Source organism: Kwoniella botswanensis, chromosome 1 (assembly GCF_036426115.1).
Source record: "Kwoniella botswanensis chromosome 1, complete sequence".
NCBI lineage: Eukaryota > Fungi > Basidiomycota > Tremellomycetes > Tremellales > Cryptococcaceae > Kwoniella > Kwoniella botswanensis.
In genome coordinates this window covers 8,181,786-8,202,790 of record NC_088599.1, presented here as the reverse complement: position 1 = coordinate 8,202,790, position 21,005 = coordinate 8,181,786, and the positions used below count along the sequence as shown (strand labels likewise).

Below are 21,005 nucleotides of genomic sequence, written 5' to 3'. Positions count from 1 at the left end.
GACACGTGGTATATTTCTAGATATTTCCAGTCAGCTCAACATGTCATGATGAACCGTGTAGATGTGAGATGGGCTACTGTTATCATATATATAAGTGATCTGTCTATAGTCCAATCAAGCTCACACCCCTACCACATCACAGCGACTTCAAGTGGACCGGGAAATAACATGCCAAGGTGTGCGAATAAAGGTTGTCAGAAGGAATTTGACGAGTCGAATAACGAGGAGGGAAGTTGTAGTTATCACCCTGGTGGGCCTGTAAGTGGATTTTCACCAGGGCTATCACAGATCCTCGTATGGTAGATTACTCCTGAGCTCGAATCTGATTTTTGTTTTGCGGTGTTGTATCATAGGTATTTCATGAAGGGTTGAAGTCATGGTGTAAGCTATGATCCACCTTGATTCGATGGCGGTATGTGATATAGTCGCTGACTATGTAAATGCTCTTCAGCCTGCTGTGCCGAAGTAAACAAGGTATGTCCGACATACGACAAATGATCACATGCGATGGGATTCAAATGCTAACTCCTTTGTATACATAGCCCGTATTGGAATTCGATCAGTTCATGGCTTTACCCGTACGTCTCATCACACCTTCCCTCCCTCCCTCCTAAGCCCACTCTCATATCATCCCTGATGAGGCTGATCACGTATATGACCTACGACAGACATGTACAAAAGGCAAACACTCTGCATCCCCTACTCCTGCTCCCGCTCCTAAACCTACTCAACCGCCAACATCCTCTTTGGACGAACCTACCATCTCTTCGGACGGAGTAGAGACTTACGGTTTCTCCAAACTCACTACAAAGTCAGATACACCTGGCCCGGCGCCTGCACCGGCGGTATCATCAACTTCCTCTGTACCTGCTCCTGCACAGAAGATTGTCGAAGAGGAAGAAGATGATCCGAGTGTACAAGTGACGGAAGGAACACAATGTAAGAGATTGGGATGTGGGTACAAGTATGTGAATGAGGTGGAAAGTAGGAAAGAGGGTGAATGTAGGTATCATCCTCAAGGGGTGAGTGGTCTTCTTATCACTGATAAAAGACGAAAGACGCGAAAATCTACCCTATCATATCATACCATCCTATTTATCCATCATTGGTGTATACTAACTCACTGATTGACTTTCGGTGATTTTCCAGGCAATATTCCACGAAGGTTCAAAAGGTTATCTATGCTGTAAAAGACGAGTTCTAGAATTTTCAGAATTCCTGAAAATTGAGGGATGTAAGAGTGGTAAACATATGTTTGTAGGTTCAAAGAAAGATGAGGTGAGTGATTCATCTATTTGTAGAATCTGGTTTCAAGCAATGCCATGCCAGCTGACGATACTCATGTGTGGTGAATATTTACCAGACGAGAGAAGAAAAAGTGGATTGTAGATTGGATCATTATCAGACACCATTACAAGTTCATGTATCTGCTTTTGCCAAAGGGTAAGTTGGTAACTTGAAGATTCATTCGATGAGTAAGATCAACTTGAACTGATGTATACATGAATAGAGCGGATAAAGAGAAATCAATTGTCAGATTTGAATCTCAATCGGTAAGTCTACATTTATACATATTCTTCGATATAGAGAATGTTTTTGCTCTTCTTCAAAAGCTGACTTTTGCCTCTGATACATTATAGTTACATCTCGACCTATATCTACCATCTAACAAAAGGGTCGAAAAGACTATACAGCTCTATGGCCCAATCAATCCTGAGACGAGTACATTTAGGATATTAGGTACTAAAGTAGGTTCGGCCAAATTTCAAACATTACTTATGCTTATACGGATTTTTACAGGTCGATATCGTACTGCAGAAACCCAGTGCGATCTCATGGCCTTTACTCGAACTACCTCCTCCTGGTACGGAGTTACCACCGGGATATGCCCTCACTTTCGGGGTGAGTGGGAGGACGGGGACGGTAGGTGGGAAAGAGATTGTGCTTTCGCCTGAGGAGTTGGCTAGGAGGAGAGGATGATCATCGGTAGACATTAATCTTATGGTCGTGATCATGGGAGAAAAGAGAGGAAGCGTTGTAGATGGAAAGTGACTAATTGATGTTGTTGTAGGAGTAGCGGTAGCATAGAGTAGAGCATAGTTTCCCAATTTGGTATCGAACAATGCATGGTATTGCTATTGAGAATAGATGCAAGATGAGAGATATCTCGATAGATGCTGATAAGATTGATAATACAATTAACTGATACGATATAATACATTTACTGAAGGATCTGACAAATTCTCGCTCAAGTGATTTCTCAGTCCCTCACCCCTCATTGGATTCGTCAATCAGATCTTTCTCGAAGTTCTCCAATTCCTCCGGAGACATCAACCAGTTTTCATCGAGCTAAGGGTGAAACAGCAAGATGAAATGGGAGAGAGGACATCAGCATTGGTACAATGATAATGGGACTAACTTCGGTCAAGAAGAGAACTGTCATCTACTCACCTCAACTTCGATATCCGTTACTGGCTTTACCCCTTCTACACTTGTAGTACCTCTCAGTAAATGTGACGTCAGTTCATCCTCCTCCTCTGGTGTTAACCATTTAACAGGATCGTTCGATTCAGGCATCAAGCTACCCATTTTAGCGAGTTGCTATTCCCATTACACAACAAATCAATATATCACTCATTCTACCCTGATATGTGAGAGAGGAAGCACCCACATCAGCCCGCTCATTACCTTCTATCCCACTATGCGCCGGAACATATTTGAATTTTACTCTTCCATTTCCACTTCTCCTCCTCAATAACACCAATAAATGCTTGACCATATCTACGTTGGATATCCGTTTCTGTTTTGGTATTTGTTTTGAGGATGAGCCTTTGGGACGTGAGTAGGGACTGTTGGTAGAGGTGGTAAAGCCATTTCGGAGCCATTTGGGTAACCAGGTTGTCATGCCTGCATACGACGGAAAGATCATCAATCGATTGTCGGGCGGAACGGTGATGTGTGATGAAAAAAAAAGAAACATCACTGCCGAGTATTCTCACTCAACTCACAGGATATCGTATATTGAGAATCACATCGTATTTCTAATGGTATATCCGGATAAGGACACTGCTCGAGAGCTCTGATGACAGCCTATAAATCCAGCGAGTATATGTTCAATGACACTGTCAGCTCGTGCTCATTGATGTATTGATAAGACAAATTGGAAATGAGGATGAACACACTAAGAGCTCTCCTCTGTTATTCGTCTGAGGTAAGCCCGGCACCCTCTCACTATAATTCCTATATCACACACGTCCAAATCAGTCAATGCTCCATCATATAATGCTACCCTTCATGATACAACTCAACCCACTTCTTGAGCGCTTCACCATACCCACCCCAGAACACCCCTGCACCCGCTCTGCTTCCTTTCTGACCGTTACCCAAAGCGGACCCATCGGTATGTACGATCAGATAATGATCTTTTGTGAATTCATATCCCCTCGATGCTATCTCCTGCAAATCCTGTGGGAGGTCTGAAGGTTGGCAATAAGTCGTAGGTGATTCTGCGCGATGGTGAGTGTTGAATCCACTGGAAGTGGATGTGGAAGTGGGGGGTTTGGAATATGGTTTGTTGTTTTTAGACGTAGTGGATGATATAGATGAATTGATGGAAGAAGAACCAGATCCAGATATGAATTCTTCTGCTTGAGCTTGAGTTGGGAATTTCTTATATTTCGCTCTGAACTTGAAATCATCAGGTATATCATCCAGTTTAAGTGAGTGAGACAGATTCAGACTTCACCCTGCATATCCCTTTACTTGAGCTTCAGCTTCGGTCCATGTGGTATATACACCGGGTTTACGTCCGGATGCTACTGCATAATAAGCTACTTTTGGCCTTGAGGAGATGCTCAATATCAACATCAGCATTGATGATATAGGGTCCATACCGATGTCAGTGATGTGAAGTTCCAGTCAATATAATTCACTCACATTCCTCTTGATTCCTGATCTATCACTGCAGGTCTACCTAACACAGTGATTCTAAGTTGAGTCACGACCTGCCAGAGCTTCTTGTTGATCTTCTGGGGTTTCGTATAAGGTAGTATAAGCCTTCTGCGTACGACAGGCGACGATAAGTCGGTCGAATAGGATAGATATCCAAGTGAGTATAGAGGGGAAAGAAGTCGAGGTTGAACTGTCCGAGTAATTGGTCGAAATGATGATAGTGATACAAGTAACCTCGTCGAAATGATGAACATTAGCCCCACCTACTGTGTAGGTCGTGGTCGCCAGATGGTTAGGTTATATATGTACAGTACGATGCAAGACGACATGAGTACAGTTATAAGGACTGAAACGAAAACGGACTCAGATGTCAACAATCGGGAAAGCGGTTAGCGGTCAGCGTCGGTGGGACAGGACGCATCGCTGATGAGTCAGACGGATCAGTCCCTATCATCTTTTGCTTTTCACTGGCAACTTGCGACTTGCAACTTGCAGCAGCAATGGTAAATTTCGTTAAAGGAGACTAGCTCCAATGCATGACATTCCCAATCATCTCTTGGTCCTATCAAATCCTCTCCTTATGCACGGCATGGGAAGAAAAGACCATCTATACTACTTGTGAAGACCGACTGACCTTCAAAGTCGAATACCACGATGAAACCAGTCCAAAGTGGCACCCAGCCATCGAGGGCCAATCAACTACAAAAGAAGACCGATCAACGGTCCTTATCATAAAGATGTTTAGATAAAGAAGAAGAGAATGAAAGAGGTAGTTCTGATGGCAGGGTTTTTCCGTTTCGTTAAGATTTCTAGATGATATATGATGTTCTAAAAAGAGGTATACACTAAAAAAGACCAAAAAATGAAGAATGAAAGTATATATATGGAAACACGGGGTTTTTCTTTGTTTGTTTTCCATTCTTTTCGCCATCAAGGTGTCAGAATTGCTTAAGCCCAGACCCAAGTGATTGGGACTTGACCGTCGCTCTCATCAGCGATAGCAGTGAACGCCCCAACGGAAAGATCGAGGGAGTTGTCGGAAACACAGGTGGGGCAGGCATCGGCGACCATGGCGGTGACGGACTTGCCATTGTTGGTGTTGGTGATGGTGATGTATTTACCGCAGTATGGTGAGGCTGAAGAGGTGTCTTGCCACCATCCGTTGGTGTCGATAGCAATCACCTTGTCAGAGTCGGAGTGGACAGTACCACAAGCACCGGCATTACCGCCTTGGTAGAAGTAAGTAGCGTATCCACCGGTCATGACGTCGGACGAACCTGAGCTGGAAGAAGCGGATGAGGTAGCTTCGGCAGCAGCAGATGAAGTAGAGGTCGAAGTGGCTTCAGCGGTCCAAGCTTCCTCGGTAGATGAAGAGGAAGTGGCAGTGGCTGAGGAAGAGTGTTGCTTGGTGTTGTGAGCGTACTCGGCAACGGCAGCGAGGGAAGCGTCGGAAGACTCGGCGGCAGAGGTGGAAGTGGCGGCAGCGGAGTATTCAGAAGCAGCATCGATATCGGCCGAAGCGGTGGTGGTGGCCTCAACGGCACCGGTGGCAGTAGCAGTGGCGTTGGAAGCTACGATGGTAGAGGTGACTTCGGCCAAAGTGGTGGTGTTGGGAGTACAGTACGATTGCCTGCTGTCAGCGAGGGTCTCGTTGGCGAGAAGAGGGTGACAGCAGTCATCGAAGAAGGTACTGTTGTGTTGAGAGTGACAGTCCAAAGCGATGTATCTGGCGTGGTCTATAAGAAGGTCAAGGTATTATTAGCTCAATGTGAGAGTTGAAAAGGAAGCTAAAAAAAGGAAACTCACAAGTGTCGTAGTCCTCGAGGTAACCATCGACGTAGTTGTCGGGTTTACCTCTGCAGGCGATAGGAGCAGCAGAGACGATCGAAGCTGAAGCGACGAGAGCGAAAGTAGCGACGGTGGTGAATGAGTGCATCTTTATTCGATTGATGTAAGAGAACGTGAAAATCTATTGATAATTCGTCGATGGAATGATTGAGTGAGCTCGGCTCTTTTGTATTTATATGATAGACTCGTCAAGAGAGAATGTGTTTTGTGGGAGAAGGAACAGATGCTTACCTCGTGTAAGAGGTTGCAGTTATATATACCTTTTTCTTGATTGAAGGTCGTGGTAATGATCACCTTTTTTCTGATTTCCAGTTTTTTTTCGAGGTCGTGGTAAGATCGATTTCGAGGGTTGGTTATTGGTACCGGATTACTTCACGGAAGTTCCAGAATTCGTTGATCGATTGATTGTGGTGTAAAGACCGAAAGGATCGTCGAGACGAGGTCGTTTAGCTGGGGTTGTGGGTGCTGAAAGAGCGTGTTGACTTGATTGTCAAAGTTGTCGGGATCGTCGGTTTTCGGAAGAAGGCCTACGAGAAACGTAAAGAGAAGATTTTTGAGGTGAGTGGTCAGTTGATGAAAGGAAAGAAGAAAGAAGAAGAGAAGAAGAAGAGGAAGAGTAATTTATATTATCCATCCGACCCCAAAACCGGACCATGCGCCTCGCCGCTACACCACCGTAGTCGATTGTGCTGTAATCGGATCTCGCTCTACGCGTGCACACCAAACACTGCGGAGTAACAACAATAAACCCAAACACAGGGTAATCACAATAGGGATCACAATTAGAGTTAAGGATAAATCGATGAATCCAGGGGGTTTAGTGATGTTTCGAATATCTCGTACAGAGTATTTCATTCAACTACAACCACGACAGTCCAAACCGTTATGTCTCCATACAGTTCAGGTGATGGTCTGTGATGGAGGCTATGCATGTTCCATGTATTCACCTAAACTACACAAATAATACCATGTCGAACTGAAAATAGATACAGTATGTGAAATATCAAACATCCCTTCCTTCCAATCGATCATCGAACGTTGCTTCTGAGCTTGTGGTTCTGATCTGACGCGTCCCGATACCATGCTGCGCCAAACCGCAGTGTAGTCCTGCGGAGTAATTCACCCCTTTTTCTAGATGCCATATTTTGGGCCTGATCACCGTTCCACGTTTTTATCACGATTTTTCCACCCCGAAATACTTCCCTTTTGGGCTTGGCGTGTCCTCGTTTTTTATCTAATCGAAGAGAAGAGTCTGGACTTATCAGAAGTGCTAGAGTAAATCCGAATCATATTCAATAAAGGTTATTTTACCCTACTTGAATTTCATCAGATCCTTGGAGCTGGGTCAGATTCCAGCCCTACCCAGCTGTTGTACTGTGTAGATATCTGCCATCGATTGATAGAGACGAAACCGGCGGTATTGTTCTGGCTCTTGACGATTTCGGATATAGATATGTAAGACATCGAGATAAACTTTGGATCTATGGGCCTGTGGGCCTATGAGCTGAGTGGATCCAAGGGTTTATGGTCCAAGTGAATGGGAGGGGTATTAACTCCACATATCATAGTATCATCCATGTCCAAAAGCCGGCCGAAGATACAAAGACTACTAAATTCATATATTGTCATCCGAACGGATATAGTAAATAAAGTCTAGGGCAGGCGAGTGGAAGAAGATCGGCGTAGGAGTATAACCACGATGAAAATGACGGGAAATAAAAAAATATGGGGTTATGACTGAAGCTAGGCGCTCAGCGATTTTCTCGGAATACGAAATTTCGAGTTAGGAGATCAGTTCAGACTCCACAAATTCATATGTGGTTTGCATCTCTTCGTTCCTTCACATATCAAATATGAACTGAACTGTAACAGAAAGCCTGTTCACCCTTCAAACGATATACGTATGTTCTCAGTCTCACCATCATAGGTCCTGTTTCATCAATCTCTTTTTTTTCATTTTCACCATATGATGAAACGACCACAAAGAGACAATACAAAGTCACAATTGTGCTACGTTTTCGTCTTGCACGGAGGCCAAAAGTATCGAACAAATCCCCTTCTATTGGGAATCCTGACCCATTGCATGTTGTCACTATACATTAAGTCAAATACGGGGTCACGCCTCACAAATATGGGGTATACCCCAGGTATGAGAGTCCACATGCCATAACGATATCATGTCATGGCCTTTTCTTGGCATATGACGTTCTTTCAAAGTGGGTCAGCGGACTGCATAGTATATGTGCAGGTGCCTAGCCAGAAGCGCATTATGTGCAATTCCCATTGAAGTGTACCCTCAGCTCGAGCAATGTGTCAAGTACATGAATTGGGAAGAATACACTCAAAATATTGAATTGTTTGTGACTGTTTAATCAGTAATACCATTAGATATTGATAAAACAGAGACGAAAGCCGTGTACAATACATGACTTGATGATACACACTCCATCCCATCCGATCAAACAGATATCTTAGTTTGATCCATCCCCTGGATCAACACTTCAACATCGTCCCTCTCATCCTCACTATTACTGACTTCTACCAAATTTGGTGCTTCTTCGTCGTCCCATTCGTTGCCAACGTGGTTGGGATTCGCACGTAGCAGATCTTCACCTTCATGTGCCTCTGCGAAGCACGATACGGTTTCCATCAGCTAGAACACCTTGGTGGACTTACGCCTCGTCATAAAAGAAGAGAGAGCAAAAAATCGGACTATATAGCACTCACGTTTCTCCAATTGACGCTGTTCTCGCTCATCAGCCATTTCCTTCTGTATCAACTCTGCCATCTCCTGGATTTCTTCAGAGGTGTGACATGTCCTGTATCTCTCGATTAGGTGTCCATTCAGTTTATAGAATGAATGACCCCATGAGAATTTGCTGAGTCTGTCAGAACAAAAATGACAGGCGATCGGTTAGCATGAAGAAGCAGTTTTTCTCCTGTCCCCTAAGCCCCTCACAGGACACACGAACAATAAGACGACTTACAGTATTTCCGCCCAGTCATCATGTCCAGTGATGTAGAAACCAGCAGCAAGAGCTTCTACACAATTCAATCTCCATGGTTTACCGTAATTCACTGGATTACTAGCTATGAGAAAGGGTACTGTTTACGTCCGACCAATTTCGATCGTTAACTATCAGCTTCACTCCTACAACTTTGAACCTGAAAGGGAGGTTGAAGATAGCTTACATAACCTCTCATACGGTGATTTTATCTTATTGAAAGGAACTTCATCCAATCTCGCCCAACTACATTCTACCACTGCCAATCCGCTCATCTGGACAATCTCGTCGTCGGAAGGTGATATTGGTTTTTTACCTTTTGGTCTGTACAAACAAGGTTTGATGTAAATTAGCTATCAATCCTCGGCAGCTGGCGTACATCCTCGATGGCTTCAACGAAGGCATCATAGATCTGAAAATTGGTAGATGATCATGTTGAGATAGATAACATTCACTCACGTCAATACTATACCCCTGAACCTCTGTCCAACTCTCATAGCATTGATCAACCCATGTCTAGCCAGCTTCTTACCCGAGCATCGTCGGGGATCGCAATGATCGAAATCCCACATGGCCACAGGAACGTCTATATCTATCGTCTGATCTTCTTCTTCATCATCATCTTCTTCTTCTTCTTTCTCGTTGTCGTCCTCTTCTCCACTTTGTTCATCAGATTCGCCTTCCGACGATCCAGAGCCAGAGCCAGAAGCACTAGAAGAAGAATCTTCTATGTCATCCAACATGGTGGTCAGCTCACACAGAGCTCACTACGTAAATCCTAAGATGTAGACTTACCATCCCCTATCGACTCCCCAGCCATTACCCTCCTAAATACCTCTTCATCATCTACCGCCTCCTCCTGCTTCCTACTGGCTATAGCCTTCTGTCGTCCACTACCTCCACCTCTTACTGCATGTCCACCTCCCCCTCCCCCTCTACCTCTTCCTCGACCTCGGGCGGGTGTACGCTGGTTTCTCTCTTTGGATGGTTTTCCCATACTGAATCGGCTGTATTGTCCCGGGTTGTAGTTGAAGTCTTCGTAGTGATATGATATGATCCCTGCTGGGAACGCATGGATAGAATTAGTGCTCCGTTGACTTTTGACTTTTGTGAGCATCGTCCATCATCTGTCCTGAGGTGTCACGTGATAGATCCATACCGGCAGAGTGGGGATAGCATATGCGGATGTATGACTGACTGATCTGATCCGAAAATCCGAAATCACTTCCCATCTCATTGGCATTCTCATTCTCCTTTATGTCACAGTAAATTATACACATCAGATAGTGTACATAGCCTACCTATCCCCCTCTCACATCAGGAGCATCGTGTTTCTGGGATATTACAGCGATGCCAGGGCCTTCCCCATCCGCACATCAAGTCCTAGTCTATTCCGGACCAGGTGTCTCACCACTCTCACTCTCACATACTATCCTCACCCTCTCTTTGCTCCTCTTACCGCACTATACGGTCCAGCCAGCGACTCCGGAAGTCCTGTCTAGCCAACCATGGGAACCATCCTGTGCTCTACTGGTCATTCCGGGAGGTAGGGATCTGCCTTTCGTAGAGGAATTAACAATCAAACGGAAAGTCACAAAGAGGATAAAAGAGTATGTGGAACAAGGTGGAAAATATCTTGGTATCTGTGCTGGAGCGTATTTCGGTACGAAGCAGGTGAAATTTGATGTGGGTGGTGATATGCAGGTGATAGGTGAAAGGGATCTTGTGAGTTACTATTCTGCCCATCAACCGGGAAGTATCAATTTATTCGTGTTTCCATACGATTAGGCTTTCTTCCCTGGGTCGAGCGAAGGACCTACGTTCCCAGGTTTCCAATACGCCTCGGAATCGGGTTCCAGAGCCGTATCACTCTTCCTTGAACCTTCCTCGAGTGCTTCTACATCCTCGCATAGATCGATAGATCATCTATATTACAATGGCGGAGGTTATTTCGTATTGCCCTCACCCAGACCATCAAATGTAGAAGTACTAGCAAGATACGCAGATACGGGAAAGGATGAAGATCTCATTGCGGTGGTCCTCACTAAAAATGGGAAGGGGAAGAGTATATTATGTTCGATACATCCTGAATATCCTCTAAATGACCCTCCAGCAAGATTAGCAATTAACAAGCTTGAGCATCCGCCCGAGACTGAAGAGATAGAAGCGAGTGAGAAAGAAAGGATCAAATGGGTTGAAGAGCTTCTCAAAGCATTGGATCTGAACCCTCCGGATAAACATCAAATCTTGAATAATAACAATAAAGAAGGAGAAGTACAAGGCGAAGAAGATCCAAATCTGTTATTACATCCCACACACCCTTCACCGATCTTTGTCTTATCGCATCCTGATTTACCTGAACTCTCCGTTGATGCGATATCGAAGAATGAATTGAAGAATAAGATGATAAGAGAAGATAAGTGGGAAATACTCAAAGATGGGAATGATCAGATCCATTTCGGTAATGCCGAATCAACCTCCAATTCAGCGTCTACATCCGAGGACGAAGTGACTCGATGGCTAGCCAAGAAAAGAAGAGATCAACCTCAGCTTGAACCTCCTCCTATCGAATCTTTGAAAATCGATTCGAAAGGTGATGTTTCCCCTCCTGTACCCCAACCACCAGATTTCCATTCTATACCTAAAACCATCCTTCTACCTTCCGCCAACATCCCTTATACTCCGCGTTGGACACCATTGTTTAACTTTGACACGTACTGGAAAGAGCTGGATAGTGCTAGGAAGAGTAGTGGTAGGAGATCTGGCGTTATGCGTAAGAGCGACCAGGGACAGGGGGAGAAATGCGCTTTGGGCGATTTGGTATTTTATGGAGAGACAGTGACGAGTACGCAAACGATGCTCGATCGGTGAGTCGTAATTGTACAATATTCATGCAGTCGAAATCCGTAGCTGACTCTTCGGACTTTGTAGAAATCCTTTATTACTTACCAACTTATCTGCACCACTTGCATTCCTCGCTACTTTCCAATTATCAGGACGAGGTCGAGGATCGAACATCTGGTTATCCCCTGCAGGATGTCTACAATTCTCTTTATTACTTGACCTGCCCTCCTCATTATCAAACAAAATGGTCTTCATACAGTATATCATGGCTTTGGCGGTATGTGAAGCAGTAGATGAAGATGGAAGATTAGGAGTGAGGATTAAATGGCCCAATGATATTTATGCTGAAGTAGAGGGTGTGAATGGCACTGAGATTGGATCAGGTAAAAAAGGGAAAGCAAAATTGGGTGGGATATTGGTTAATACCAATTTCGTGGGTGGTAAATGGAGGATTGTCGTTGGTAAGTACAGGCAAGGATCATACAGTCAAATGGTTTTACCCATCATCTGTTAGCAGTATGAAGTGAAGTTGAGCTGATGTTTCCGTCTTATTAGGATGCGGTATCAACGTTCTCAATGCATTACCTACCACATCACTCTCTCAACTCCATTCACTCCTAGCTGTTAAATTATCGAATTCAAATAAGACATTGCCTCCTGCACCGACTATGGAAGGTACTTTTGCCAAGATCATGAATTCCTTTGAAAACAAATGGGAACAATTCATAGACGAGAAGGGATTTAAGGGATTCATGAATGAATATCATGGAAGGTGGTTGCATTCGTATGTTTAGCTACTTCTCTAACCATTTACTCAATATGGATATAGGTACTGTTAGCTGATTTTGTGTTGGTATTTGCGTAGTGGTCAAGAAGTAACTCTAACTACGACTGAACCTCCAACACCCCTTAGGATCCTCTCTATAACTCCAGATCATGGCTTACTACGTTGTATACCCATTAAGAAATCCACTTCGACGACGTCAAATGGATTGACACCGCTGTATAACAGGACGGTCGATCATAGTACCGAAGATAGGTATTCCCCTTCGTCTTCTTCAGCGTCAACGGGTGGAGGGGGACAAACGGAATTCGTGGATTTACAACCTGATGGAAACAGTTTTGACCTGATGAGTGGGTTGATCAAGAGGAAAGTGTAGATTATACGGTATTGTCAAAGGTAAATTGATGATGACAATCACAATGAATGCCTTGGTTGTATTCTTCCATTCTTCAGATGATCAGACTGATGAATAGTAGAGAATAAGGTAGAAAATACTGACAAGAACGAATGTCTTTTCTCCCTGTTATACTATTCATTCAGTCTTTCCTTTCTTTCCCTTCTTACATCAAATTATCCTTCCTCAGTGCTTCATCTCCCTACGAACCGAGCTTAGACACGTCACTAGCAATCTTTCAACGCTAGGGATGTCACAGCTATCGGAAGATCAATTTTTGACTTTGTCAGTCGACTTTTTTTCTTTCTCAAAAAGCTTTTCTCTTCGTTCCGATTTGGTCTTTGTTCGTACGAGCAGGGGTCGATGAGGATGATGATTTGCTATTCATATTTTGAGTACGAGTTGGACACACCACAATTTATGCTCTGATAGAAAAGAAAGACATTCCATTTCATCTCGGATCTTTCCATTTGGTCGTGATTGTACTGTCTTTTACCATACATTGCAATCCCGATATTGTAAATCAGTGAACATCATTTGAACGACCGTATTGACCATTGTCTTGTGCGCACGCTTTGGAAATCCGATCATATTGATCATATCGTATACATACGTATCTATGAAATATGCATTTTTTATTTACATTCTTCATTCACAACTTCACTCAATGACCATGAGGATCAACTTCCTCTTTACGTTCCGGAGCGACCTGAATGGAATCATCAATCCTTAACAAACTTGTCGAAGCTTCCAAAGCTGATTTTAATGATTTTATCTTTGAGATTGTAGGTTCCAATACACCGTTCTGTCTGTTATCAACTACTTCACCATTCAACAAATCTAATCCGTAAAACATCAATCCTCGCTTTGGATCGTTCAACGCAGCGTTCTGAGCTGCGTTATGGTACGCTCGTAATTTCGCTACTAGGTCGGTAGAATCTTTGGCAGCATTCAGAGCTAGTGTCTTGGGGATTGTTAGGAGGGCAGAAGCGAATTCGGCTATGGCTAATTGTTCACGAGAACCCTACGCAATCATCCATGAATATTAGTTTTTGGTCAACGACTAGGGTGCGTAAAGGTGGATACATCGTTCAGATCAGTAAGTGGACTTACCAAAGTAGTTGCAAAATTCTCTAGATAAATACTCAAAGCAGTTTCCACCGCACCACCACCCGGTACGACACTCCCACTTTCCAGTGTCCTCTTTACGATTGACAGAGCATCGTGCAGAGCTCGTTCCATCTCATCTAACATGTAATCGTTCGCACCTCGGAGAATGATCGACGAGGAATTAACAATCTTAGTTCCCTTGACTAAAATCAACTCATCATCTGAGATCCTCTCTTGCGAAACTTCTTCGGCAAATCCTAAGGAGGTAGCTTCGAACGTTTCTTCACCCTCGAGGTTCGCCAAGGAAGAGATCAAAGTCGCTCCTGTAGCTTTGGCAATCCTCCTCAAATCTTCTTTTCGACATCTTCGAACGGCCATCGCACCAGCTTCGACAAATTCTTTCAAACATAGATCATCGATTCCTTTGGTGGTCAAGATGACGTTGGCTCCAGCGGCTAAGATCTTTCGGACTCTCTCCAAGGTAATTTCTGATTCTCTAGCTCGGATAGCCTCGAGTTGTTCGGGATCATCGATTGTGATGTGTACACCGAGATGCATTCGTTGTTTGGCGAGATTCATATCGAGACATGCTATCTTGGCGTTGGTGACTCGGAGTTTCATAGCTAGTCGAGAATGGTATCAGAAAATTAGCATACTTGCATTCTAATGAGATGAGACTTATCAGGGATGTCACAACGCCGACTCACCGTGAGAAGCAACAGTACAGTTCAAAGCGTAACCCTTGACCATGAAACTTTCTCTTGCGGATTTACCATGGGCTTTGAGTACGTTCACAGCTTTGACGGGGTATTTCTTCTCTCCTTTGGCGTTGATAGTCTTGACAGCGAGCATAGCATCGACAGCGAGAGGAGCGAAGAAATCATCGTCTCTGTATATAATAGTATAGAAATATGTATCAGCTAATACGATAGTATGACATGGCAAGCTGGCTTCACTGAAACTCACGCAGCGAGGATCTTTGAACTCATGGAAGTTTTAGCTACGTTGATCAAAGAGTCTTTACCGAGTTTATCGACTTTGGTGGAAAGCTGTTCGGCCATGAATCGACATGCTTCTTTACATGCCAGTCTGATTCCATTGAGCATCAGCATGTGTCTATATATGATGAAGGGGTTGACACTCACCTGTAACCGGTTATAACGGTAGTTGGGTGTATCTTATTCCTGACTAATTCGTTGGCTCTTCTAAGTAATTCAGAAGCGAGCAATACGACCGAGGTGGTACCATCTCCAACTTCTTTATCTTGTTGAGTGGCTAAAGATACTAAGATTCGGGCCTAGATAACACATGCACATGATCAGTATGACAGCCCAGTATCGTACACGATTGATACAGTTGAAGAATGGTTGGGGCATTACTCACAGCTGGATGAGCGACTTCCAACAACGACAAGATTGTAGCTCCGTCATTCGTTATAGTCACATCTCCCACATTATCCACCAGCATCTTATCGAGACTGTCGTAACAAAGTGTATCAGCTATCTGTTCATTGATCTCGGCATGGAAGCTGACTACTCACCCAACAGGTCCTAACGAGGACTTCAAGATATTCGAAACGGTCTGACAAGCGGTTACTACAAATTCGCAGATCACATCAGCCCCGTTTACTATATGTTATTCTGAGGATGGCCAACTGACCATTGGCATCTCTCACTTCAGCACCACTGCTTCTCGTACCACCCAAGAAGAGGCCCTAGCACATACAAAGTATATCAGCTATAATCAACCCCTGAACGAGTTAGAAACAGCAAGCTCACCGCTCTGGGATCACGTTGATACATCGTAGCCGCCATTCTGCTCGTTTTTTACTCTTGTATTGGCTGACGAGTGACGAGAGTGGGGTATATAGATAGTGGAAAGTTGCAGAAGGATTGGAATGGGATGACCAACTTTTGCTGGCTGAGACGCGAAAATCCAAAGACCCGTGGCGGCGACATGACCACGGACCATCGACGGAATCAAATTCCAACTAGGTGCAAGAGAGGTAACCTCCACATTCCAAGCAGATGGGATGAAGAACGACCATGACCATACGGAATCGTACAAGTGGTAGGGAAAGAATGTCAAGAGCTACTCATTCTGTATCTAGCTAGGAAGAGACGCAACAGCGATATGGCAAGACCACTCGTATCGATGAGGGTCATCCTCAATACCCTTCCTCAAGTATCATGTCGAGCCACTCCTAGCCCTGCCCGAAGGGTATCCACTAGCATCACCTTTCCCTTCTCACCTATACCGTTTATCAGAACATACGCTACTCATAAATCGACTGCCCACCAACCCCCATCGTCCAGCGCAGATGCTACGGCGGATCTACTACGCAACTCCGGAGCAGCAAGGAGAGCAGCCGAAGGTCCAGAATCTGTCGGACCGTTCCCTCTGGGTGTAGGCGCAAGCGGGAGGAGGAAGACTTGGAGATCATGGAGTGAGCTAGGCGTAGGTGGGAAATGTATGTTAAGCCTTCATCCCATCAGATAAGATAGGCTGCTGACTGATAGGTGTACATATGTATGTGGTATGATGTAGTGGTACGAACCACGCAACAAACCGGAAATCTAGCTGTGATATTGATAGGAGGAACATTATTCGTCATATTAACTTTATCTCTAACTACCGAATTGTTCGCTACCAATTCACCTTCTGTACTTTATTCGAAAGCTGTAGATATGATACGTGATTCCGATGCGGTGAGTAGTGACTCACTCTACCTTACATATGTTAATGACATAAATCAAACTCCGATTGGAATGATACTCATACTCTTTTGTGTTTATCTATTTATAAAATAGCTCAACGCTCATCTCCTCCCACCACTTAAATTCACCCACTCCCCCTCATCTTCCGCACCCGTACGGGGATCTTCTCCTATCCCACATACGTTCATCAAGCATCCTACATCCGGTCGAGATCATATGCTATTGACGTTCTGGGTCCATGGGAGGGGTAAAGATGAGCCTGAGCAATTGGGTTGGTTGAAAGGGTTTTACAAAAAGATTGAATCGTACGGTCGACTCGGCCTAACTTACGTAGGATTGATCGAGGAGGCTAGTCAAAATGACACGAACTCGGGTACTCCATCCGAGATCGAAAAGAATGGAAATGGAAATGAAGTTCAGGCTACACAGCAATCTGAACAAGGTACGTTAGGTAGATGGTTAGGCTCTTTCACTTCTTCTCTTAGAAATACATCCATATCAGGTGGAAGTAAAAAGCAAAGTAGTAGTGGTAGAGGATTACCTCCCCCAGGTACTTATACGATAGGTGAATGTAGAGCGGAATACGTCAAGGTGAGTGATAGTCCATAGTCAACTTGATATAAGTTAGATATTACGGGCTGTTTGTGTCAGAGAAAGAGCTAATCCAGAAGGATTAAATTGCAGAACGCCTCAGGTCAATATACCTTGTTGTCACTATTCGTCGATATACCTTCATCTAAAGTATCTTATCCCTCTAGAGCAGTAATTTATCATAGTCCCGAAGCTGCCACAGAGGGATTGCTAGGTACTAGAATAAGATGAATAGTGAAATAAATTACGTTGATGCATATATGTTGTACTACTCCTTAAATTGAGATTGTTACAGAACGTTACTGTACAATAGCGCGTATTCAATGGGTGATACATAGGTTATTATTGATTATACTGATTTATAGATCTCAAAATTATATAAATATATTGTAATTTTGATTGATTGATTGGCGATCACTTGTATGAACGGATGGCGCATCGAGTGGAAGATCTTCAATGGTATTTCATATATATTACTTGGAGAGTGAAGAGTGAAAAGGAAATACGTGTCCCAAAGACCCCAAAAATGATGAAAAGAATACAATAAGATGAGAACCTAATCTCGACTGGTACGCGATGGATCAGCAGATCAATCAATAGATCTTGGTAGCGTACACTGCGAATAACCTCTGATAATATCTCGCCTGTGGGTTTGAGAGCTACAAGATAACTCACATAAGCTTGTATCCGTATGGGAAAAGAGAATATCTTACTTCGGCCAAACATGATTGCAAGAGATTCTCCAGTTCATTCTGATTATACCCATATTCAATCAACACAGATAATATCTTCTTGAGAGTTGATAAGAGGACTTGAGAGTGCATCTGACCTCTTCCAGCTAGTGTCAGGGGGTCTAATCCAGAACATATGAGATACTGGACATCAGCAAGATGGGTCGTACAGTATTTTAGAGCCACGCGCAGCGACTAACTTACCTCCTCGCATGTACGATCCAGCCGGTATGGCCAGCTGCAGACAATATGGATTTTGGGCGCTACATTAACAGTGTTGAGTGAGTACTGAGCTAAGTAGATTATTCAACCGTTAAGAGGGATGAGATCGCTTACAATACTCCGGAATTAGCTATCGAGTGATTGATCTTACTTGGGAAATCCACATCGACTATGAAGTGCACCGAGCCACAGTCAAAGAATGATCTCATTGTAAAATAAGCATGACTTACTTCCTTTACTGCCGAACGCAGCTTCCACACATGCATCCCATTGTTTCAGATTCCTCGGTAATTCCTGTCCTGTCGAAGATACCTATGTGAATATTGATAATGTCGAATCAGACATTATCTCTGTATCCTTTATTCCTTGTGGGACTACAACTCACGTAGCTTGTTTCTACTTCTGTAATCACCAATAACCCCCCAGGACGCAAGACCATTGCGAGTTTCTCGATGAGACGGACGTAATTTGAGATCTCGAGTAAGAGTCCTTTGACATGTATGACATCTACATAAGATGAATCGAAACCACCGTGAATTCACTTCGTTTTGCCAATGATGTTCGTTCGTCGGGATTGGCCAGTAAAATAGATGGGGGACATACCGAATTTCCCTCTTGGCCAAGGTAATGGTTCTTCGACATCTACTCAACAAACATCTATCAGCCCGATATACGATCTCATTTTCCCCAATACGGATCGGTATCGGACATACCAACTGCAGCAAAATCGATATTACCATATTTCGATTTAACATCTCGATTCATCAATCTCCAATCGATACTGCGAGTTCAATGTTTTAGCTGAACGTACGAACTACACAATAAGAGATGTGGCAGTTTGATGTGAAATGGATAAACTCACTCTACACCCAACACATCGCTGTATTGGTTGGTGTTGGCAATATGTATTGCCCATTTGCCTATTTGTGTTGTGATTCCGTTCGGTCATTGTGAAATAAGTCATTCGGTGTTGATGAAATGTTTGTATCCGGTATTATTGAGGATAGAAAATTTCATTATTCGTTTCCGTTAAAGTATCGGGTTTCCGTTTCGTTTCACCGTCCAATATCGAAGAGGGCGCAATAAATCAGATATCAAAGCAGGATGTAGATTACAAATAGTTCGGCAAAAGATGTTGATATCCGTCGTCAAGGTACGATGGTACCATCATCGTCATCGTTGTCAAAGGAAGTCGAGAACAATCATTTCATCAGTTTCACCGGACCGTTTCATGTTTCAGGTTGGGGAAAAAGAAGGCTCACCGGTTCCCTGAGGTTGACGAATGACGAATGACGGGTTACGGATGTAAACAAACAAAACAGGACGAACCAAGCCAATAGGAGACGAAACAGAATGAAAATCGACAAAGACATCATATTATGTGTCAGCCTCTTACAGAATGAGGGTCAGGGAGTGTTGAACACTTACAGTACCAACGTCCAATACTGCTGTTCTCCTCTGAGTAAGATGTATGTTATATAAATGGGCATTAATGATATCAGAATGGGTTGGCTCCAGAACAGTCTCGTACAATGCGTGAAGTGCGTCGAGTCTATAGTATATCATATCATCAGCAAGAATTGACAGCGGGATGATGTGATGGGTTGAAAGACTTACCTATCTCGTTCGGATAATCCTGAAGAAGATCGTCTATTGCAGAAAGATGGCATGTTATGGTATTTTCCTTGAAAAAATGAGTTGAATAAAGATAGACAATCAGAAAATTATCAATGAGAAACAACAATCAGACATGGACATGATTTTTGTGATTTGAATGTCGAACGTCGCGTTTTCGCTTGCTTGCTTGTATTTGGATCCTCAGTACCAAAATCGATGTTCTATGCTGTAAGGTTGGCTGAGGCATGAGGCGATGACCGATTGTCGATTGTCGGATATATAGTGCGATAGATGATTATGATCCCTCCTAGCACTACAGTACTCCGATTTGGCAGAAGTGGAAATGGAGGGGTATGGACGAATGAGTGGGGCGTAAAAGGGCAAGTCATAAGACAATTTTCTCTTGTTTTTGGCACATTCACATTAATTAACTATTGATGGTGATTTGATGGCGATGGTGATGGCATTTTGCATTTGATTTTGATTTTGAGCTGAGCCGATCTTTGTTCCATTTTGATGATTTACTCATCTCGATGACCGAAAATATGAGTTTACATCGCTCTGGTACAGTAGATCGTGGATGGTGGGTGGTAGATGCTATTCGCTTCCGTGCCTTTAAGACCATATTAATTGGGATGAAGATGGTCATGTTCAAGGCCGAGATTGATCAAATAAGCGCAACGCAAAATTACCAGAGAAAAAAAAAAGGTGTTTTAAGATTTAAGGTTGATATATCGAGGTATGGAAATCAAAGGATCAATCAAATGCATCGACTAGCTTTGAAGGAATTTTCTTAACGGGCCGATTCTGTTTTGGATCCATGAATCCTATATAGCCAAGGATCTCTTTGATCGATCTTTGCTCTCCCCCACCTTCGTGCGCTTGTGTAGGACACGAGGCAAACTAGCCGAAAACAGCAGACAACAATAATCAGAAATGCTCTAAGGTAGAACCCCCAGATGTATTTGATCTTCATATCTCAAACAGAAACAGAGACAGTAAGATTCTCGGTTTGGTCTCGTCTTGATCCCAGATACAGATGAGATACGTAGATCATCCCATCAATGTCATTCCGTTCTGAAACACTTTGCATGGATGAAAGGACAAATGGATGAAAGTGATCAACATAGAAATCAAGGGAGAGGAAAAAAAAGATTGATGCCGTCAGCTTTTGCTATGTTGGCTCAGAGC

General features: G+C 43.5%; 7 protein-coding genes across 7 annotated transcripts; 3 read left to right on the top strand and 4 right to left on the bottom strand.

Moving 5' to 3' along the window:
- Nucleotides 1-168: 168 nt before the first annotated feature.
- Nucleotides 169-1,980, top strand: L199_003083 (uncharacterized protein; the record flags this gene model as incomplete). The annotated part of the gene is made up of 10 exons (XM_064888819.1): nucleotides 169-258; nucleotides 354-381; nucleotides 452-474; nucleotides 543-578; nucleotides 669-1,022; nucleotides 1,150-1,278; nucleotides 1,364-1,443; nucleotides 1,511-1,553; nucleotides 1,641-1,748; nucleotides 1,801-1,980. 10 exons carry the CDS (start codon nucleotides 169-171, stop codon nucleotides 1,978-1,980), a joined length of 1,071 nt encoding a protein of 356 aa, XP_064744891.1.
- Nucleotides 1,981-4,899: 2,919 nt separating this feature from the next.
- Nucleotides 4,900-5,887, bottom strand: L199_003081 (uncharacterized protein; the record flags this gene model as incomplete). The annotated part of the gene is made up of 2 exons (XM_064888818.1): nucleotides 4,900-5,687; nucleotides 5,758-5,887. The coding sequence occupies 2 exons, from the start codon at nucleotides 5,885-5,887 to the stop codon at nucleotides 4,900-4,902; spliced, it is 918 nt and encodes a 305-aa protein (XP_064744890.1).
- A 2,370-nt stretch (nucleotides 5,888-8,257) lies between these two features.
- L199_003080 (uncharacterized protein) lies at nucleotides 8,258-9,801 on the bottom strand (the record flags this gene model as incomplete). Its single annotated transcript, XM_064888817.1, has 6 exons — nucleotides 8,258-8,424; nucleotides 8,527-8,684; nucleotides 8,787-8,904; nucleotides 8,992-9,128; nucleotides 9,264-9,531; nucleotides 9,600-9,801. The coding sequence occupies 6 exons, from the start codon at nucleotides 9,799-9,801 to the stop codon at nucleotides 8,258-8,260; spliced, it is 1,050 nt and encodes a 349-aa protein (XP_064744889.1).
- A 353-nt stretch (nucleotides 9,802-10,154) lies between these two features.
- L199_003079 (biotin-[acetyl-CoA-carboxylase] ligase) lies at nucleotides 10,155-12,808 on the top strand (the record flags this gene model as incomplete). The annotated part of the gene is made up of 5 exons (XM_064888816.1): nucleotides 10,155-10,529; nucleotides 10,593-11,671; nucleotides 11,736-12,109; nucleotides 12,204-12,432; nucleotides 12,514-12,808. 5 exons carry the CDS (start codon nucleotides 10,155-10,157, stop codon nucleotides 12,806-12,808), a joined length of 2,352 nt encoding a protein of 783 aa, XP_064744888.1.
- Nucleotides 12,809-13,490: 682 nt separating this feature from the next.
- On the bottom strand, nucleotides 13,491-15,750 carry L199_003078 (T-complex protein 1 subunit alpha; the record flags this gene model as incomplete). The annotated part of the gene is made up of 9 exons (XM_064888815.1): nucleotides 13,491-13,850; nucleotides 13,940-14,559; nucleotides 14,644-14,825; nucleotides 14,903-15,025; nucleotides 15,082-15,233; nucleotides 15,320-15,413; nucleotides 15,477-15,531; nucleotides 15,596-15,650; nucleotides 15,715-15,750. The coding sequence occupies 9 exons, from the start codon at nucleotides 15,748-15,750 to the stop codon at nucleotides 13,491-13,493; spliced, it is 1,677 nt and encodes a 558-aa protein (XP_064744887.1).
- A 319-nt stretch (nucleotides 15,751-16,069) lies between these two features.
- Nucleotides 16,070-17,475, top strand: L199_003077 (uncharacterized protein; the record flags this gene model as incomplete). The annotated part of the gene is made up of 4 exons (XM_064888814.1): nucleotides 16,070-16,406; nucleotides 16,484-16,644; nucleotides 16,747-17,244; nucleotides 17,338-17,475. The coding sequence occupies 4 exons, from the start codon at nucleotides 16,070-16,072 to the stop codon at nucleotides 17,473-17,475; spliced, it is 1,134 nt and encodes a 377-aa protein (XP_064744886.1).
- Nucleotides 17,476-17,837: 362 nt separating this feature from the next.
- L199_003076 (uncharacterized protein) lies at nucleotides 17,838-19,867 on the bottom strand (the record flags this gene model as incomplete). The annotated part of the gene is made up of 12 exons (XM_064888813.1): nucleotides 17,838-17,903; nucleotides 17,958-18,097; nucleotides 18,180-18,238; nucleotides 18,312-18,366; nucleotides 18,428-18,509; nucleotides 18,583-18,704; nucleotides 18,801-18,839; nucleotides 18,911-18,978; nucleotides 19,060-19,117; nucleotides 19,460-19,466; nucleotides 19,626-19,749; nucleotides 19,815-19,867. The coding sequence occupies 12 exons, from the start codon at nucleotides 19,865-19,867 to the stop codon at nucleotides 17,838-17,840; spliced, it is 873 nt and encodes a 290-aa protein (XP_064744885.1).
- Nucleotides 19,868-21,005: the final 1,138 nt, after the last annotated feature.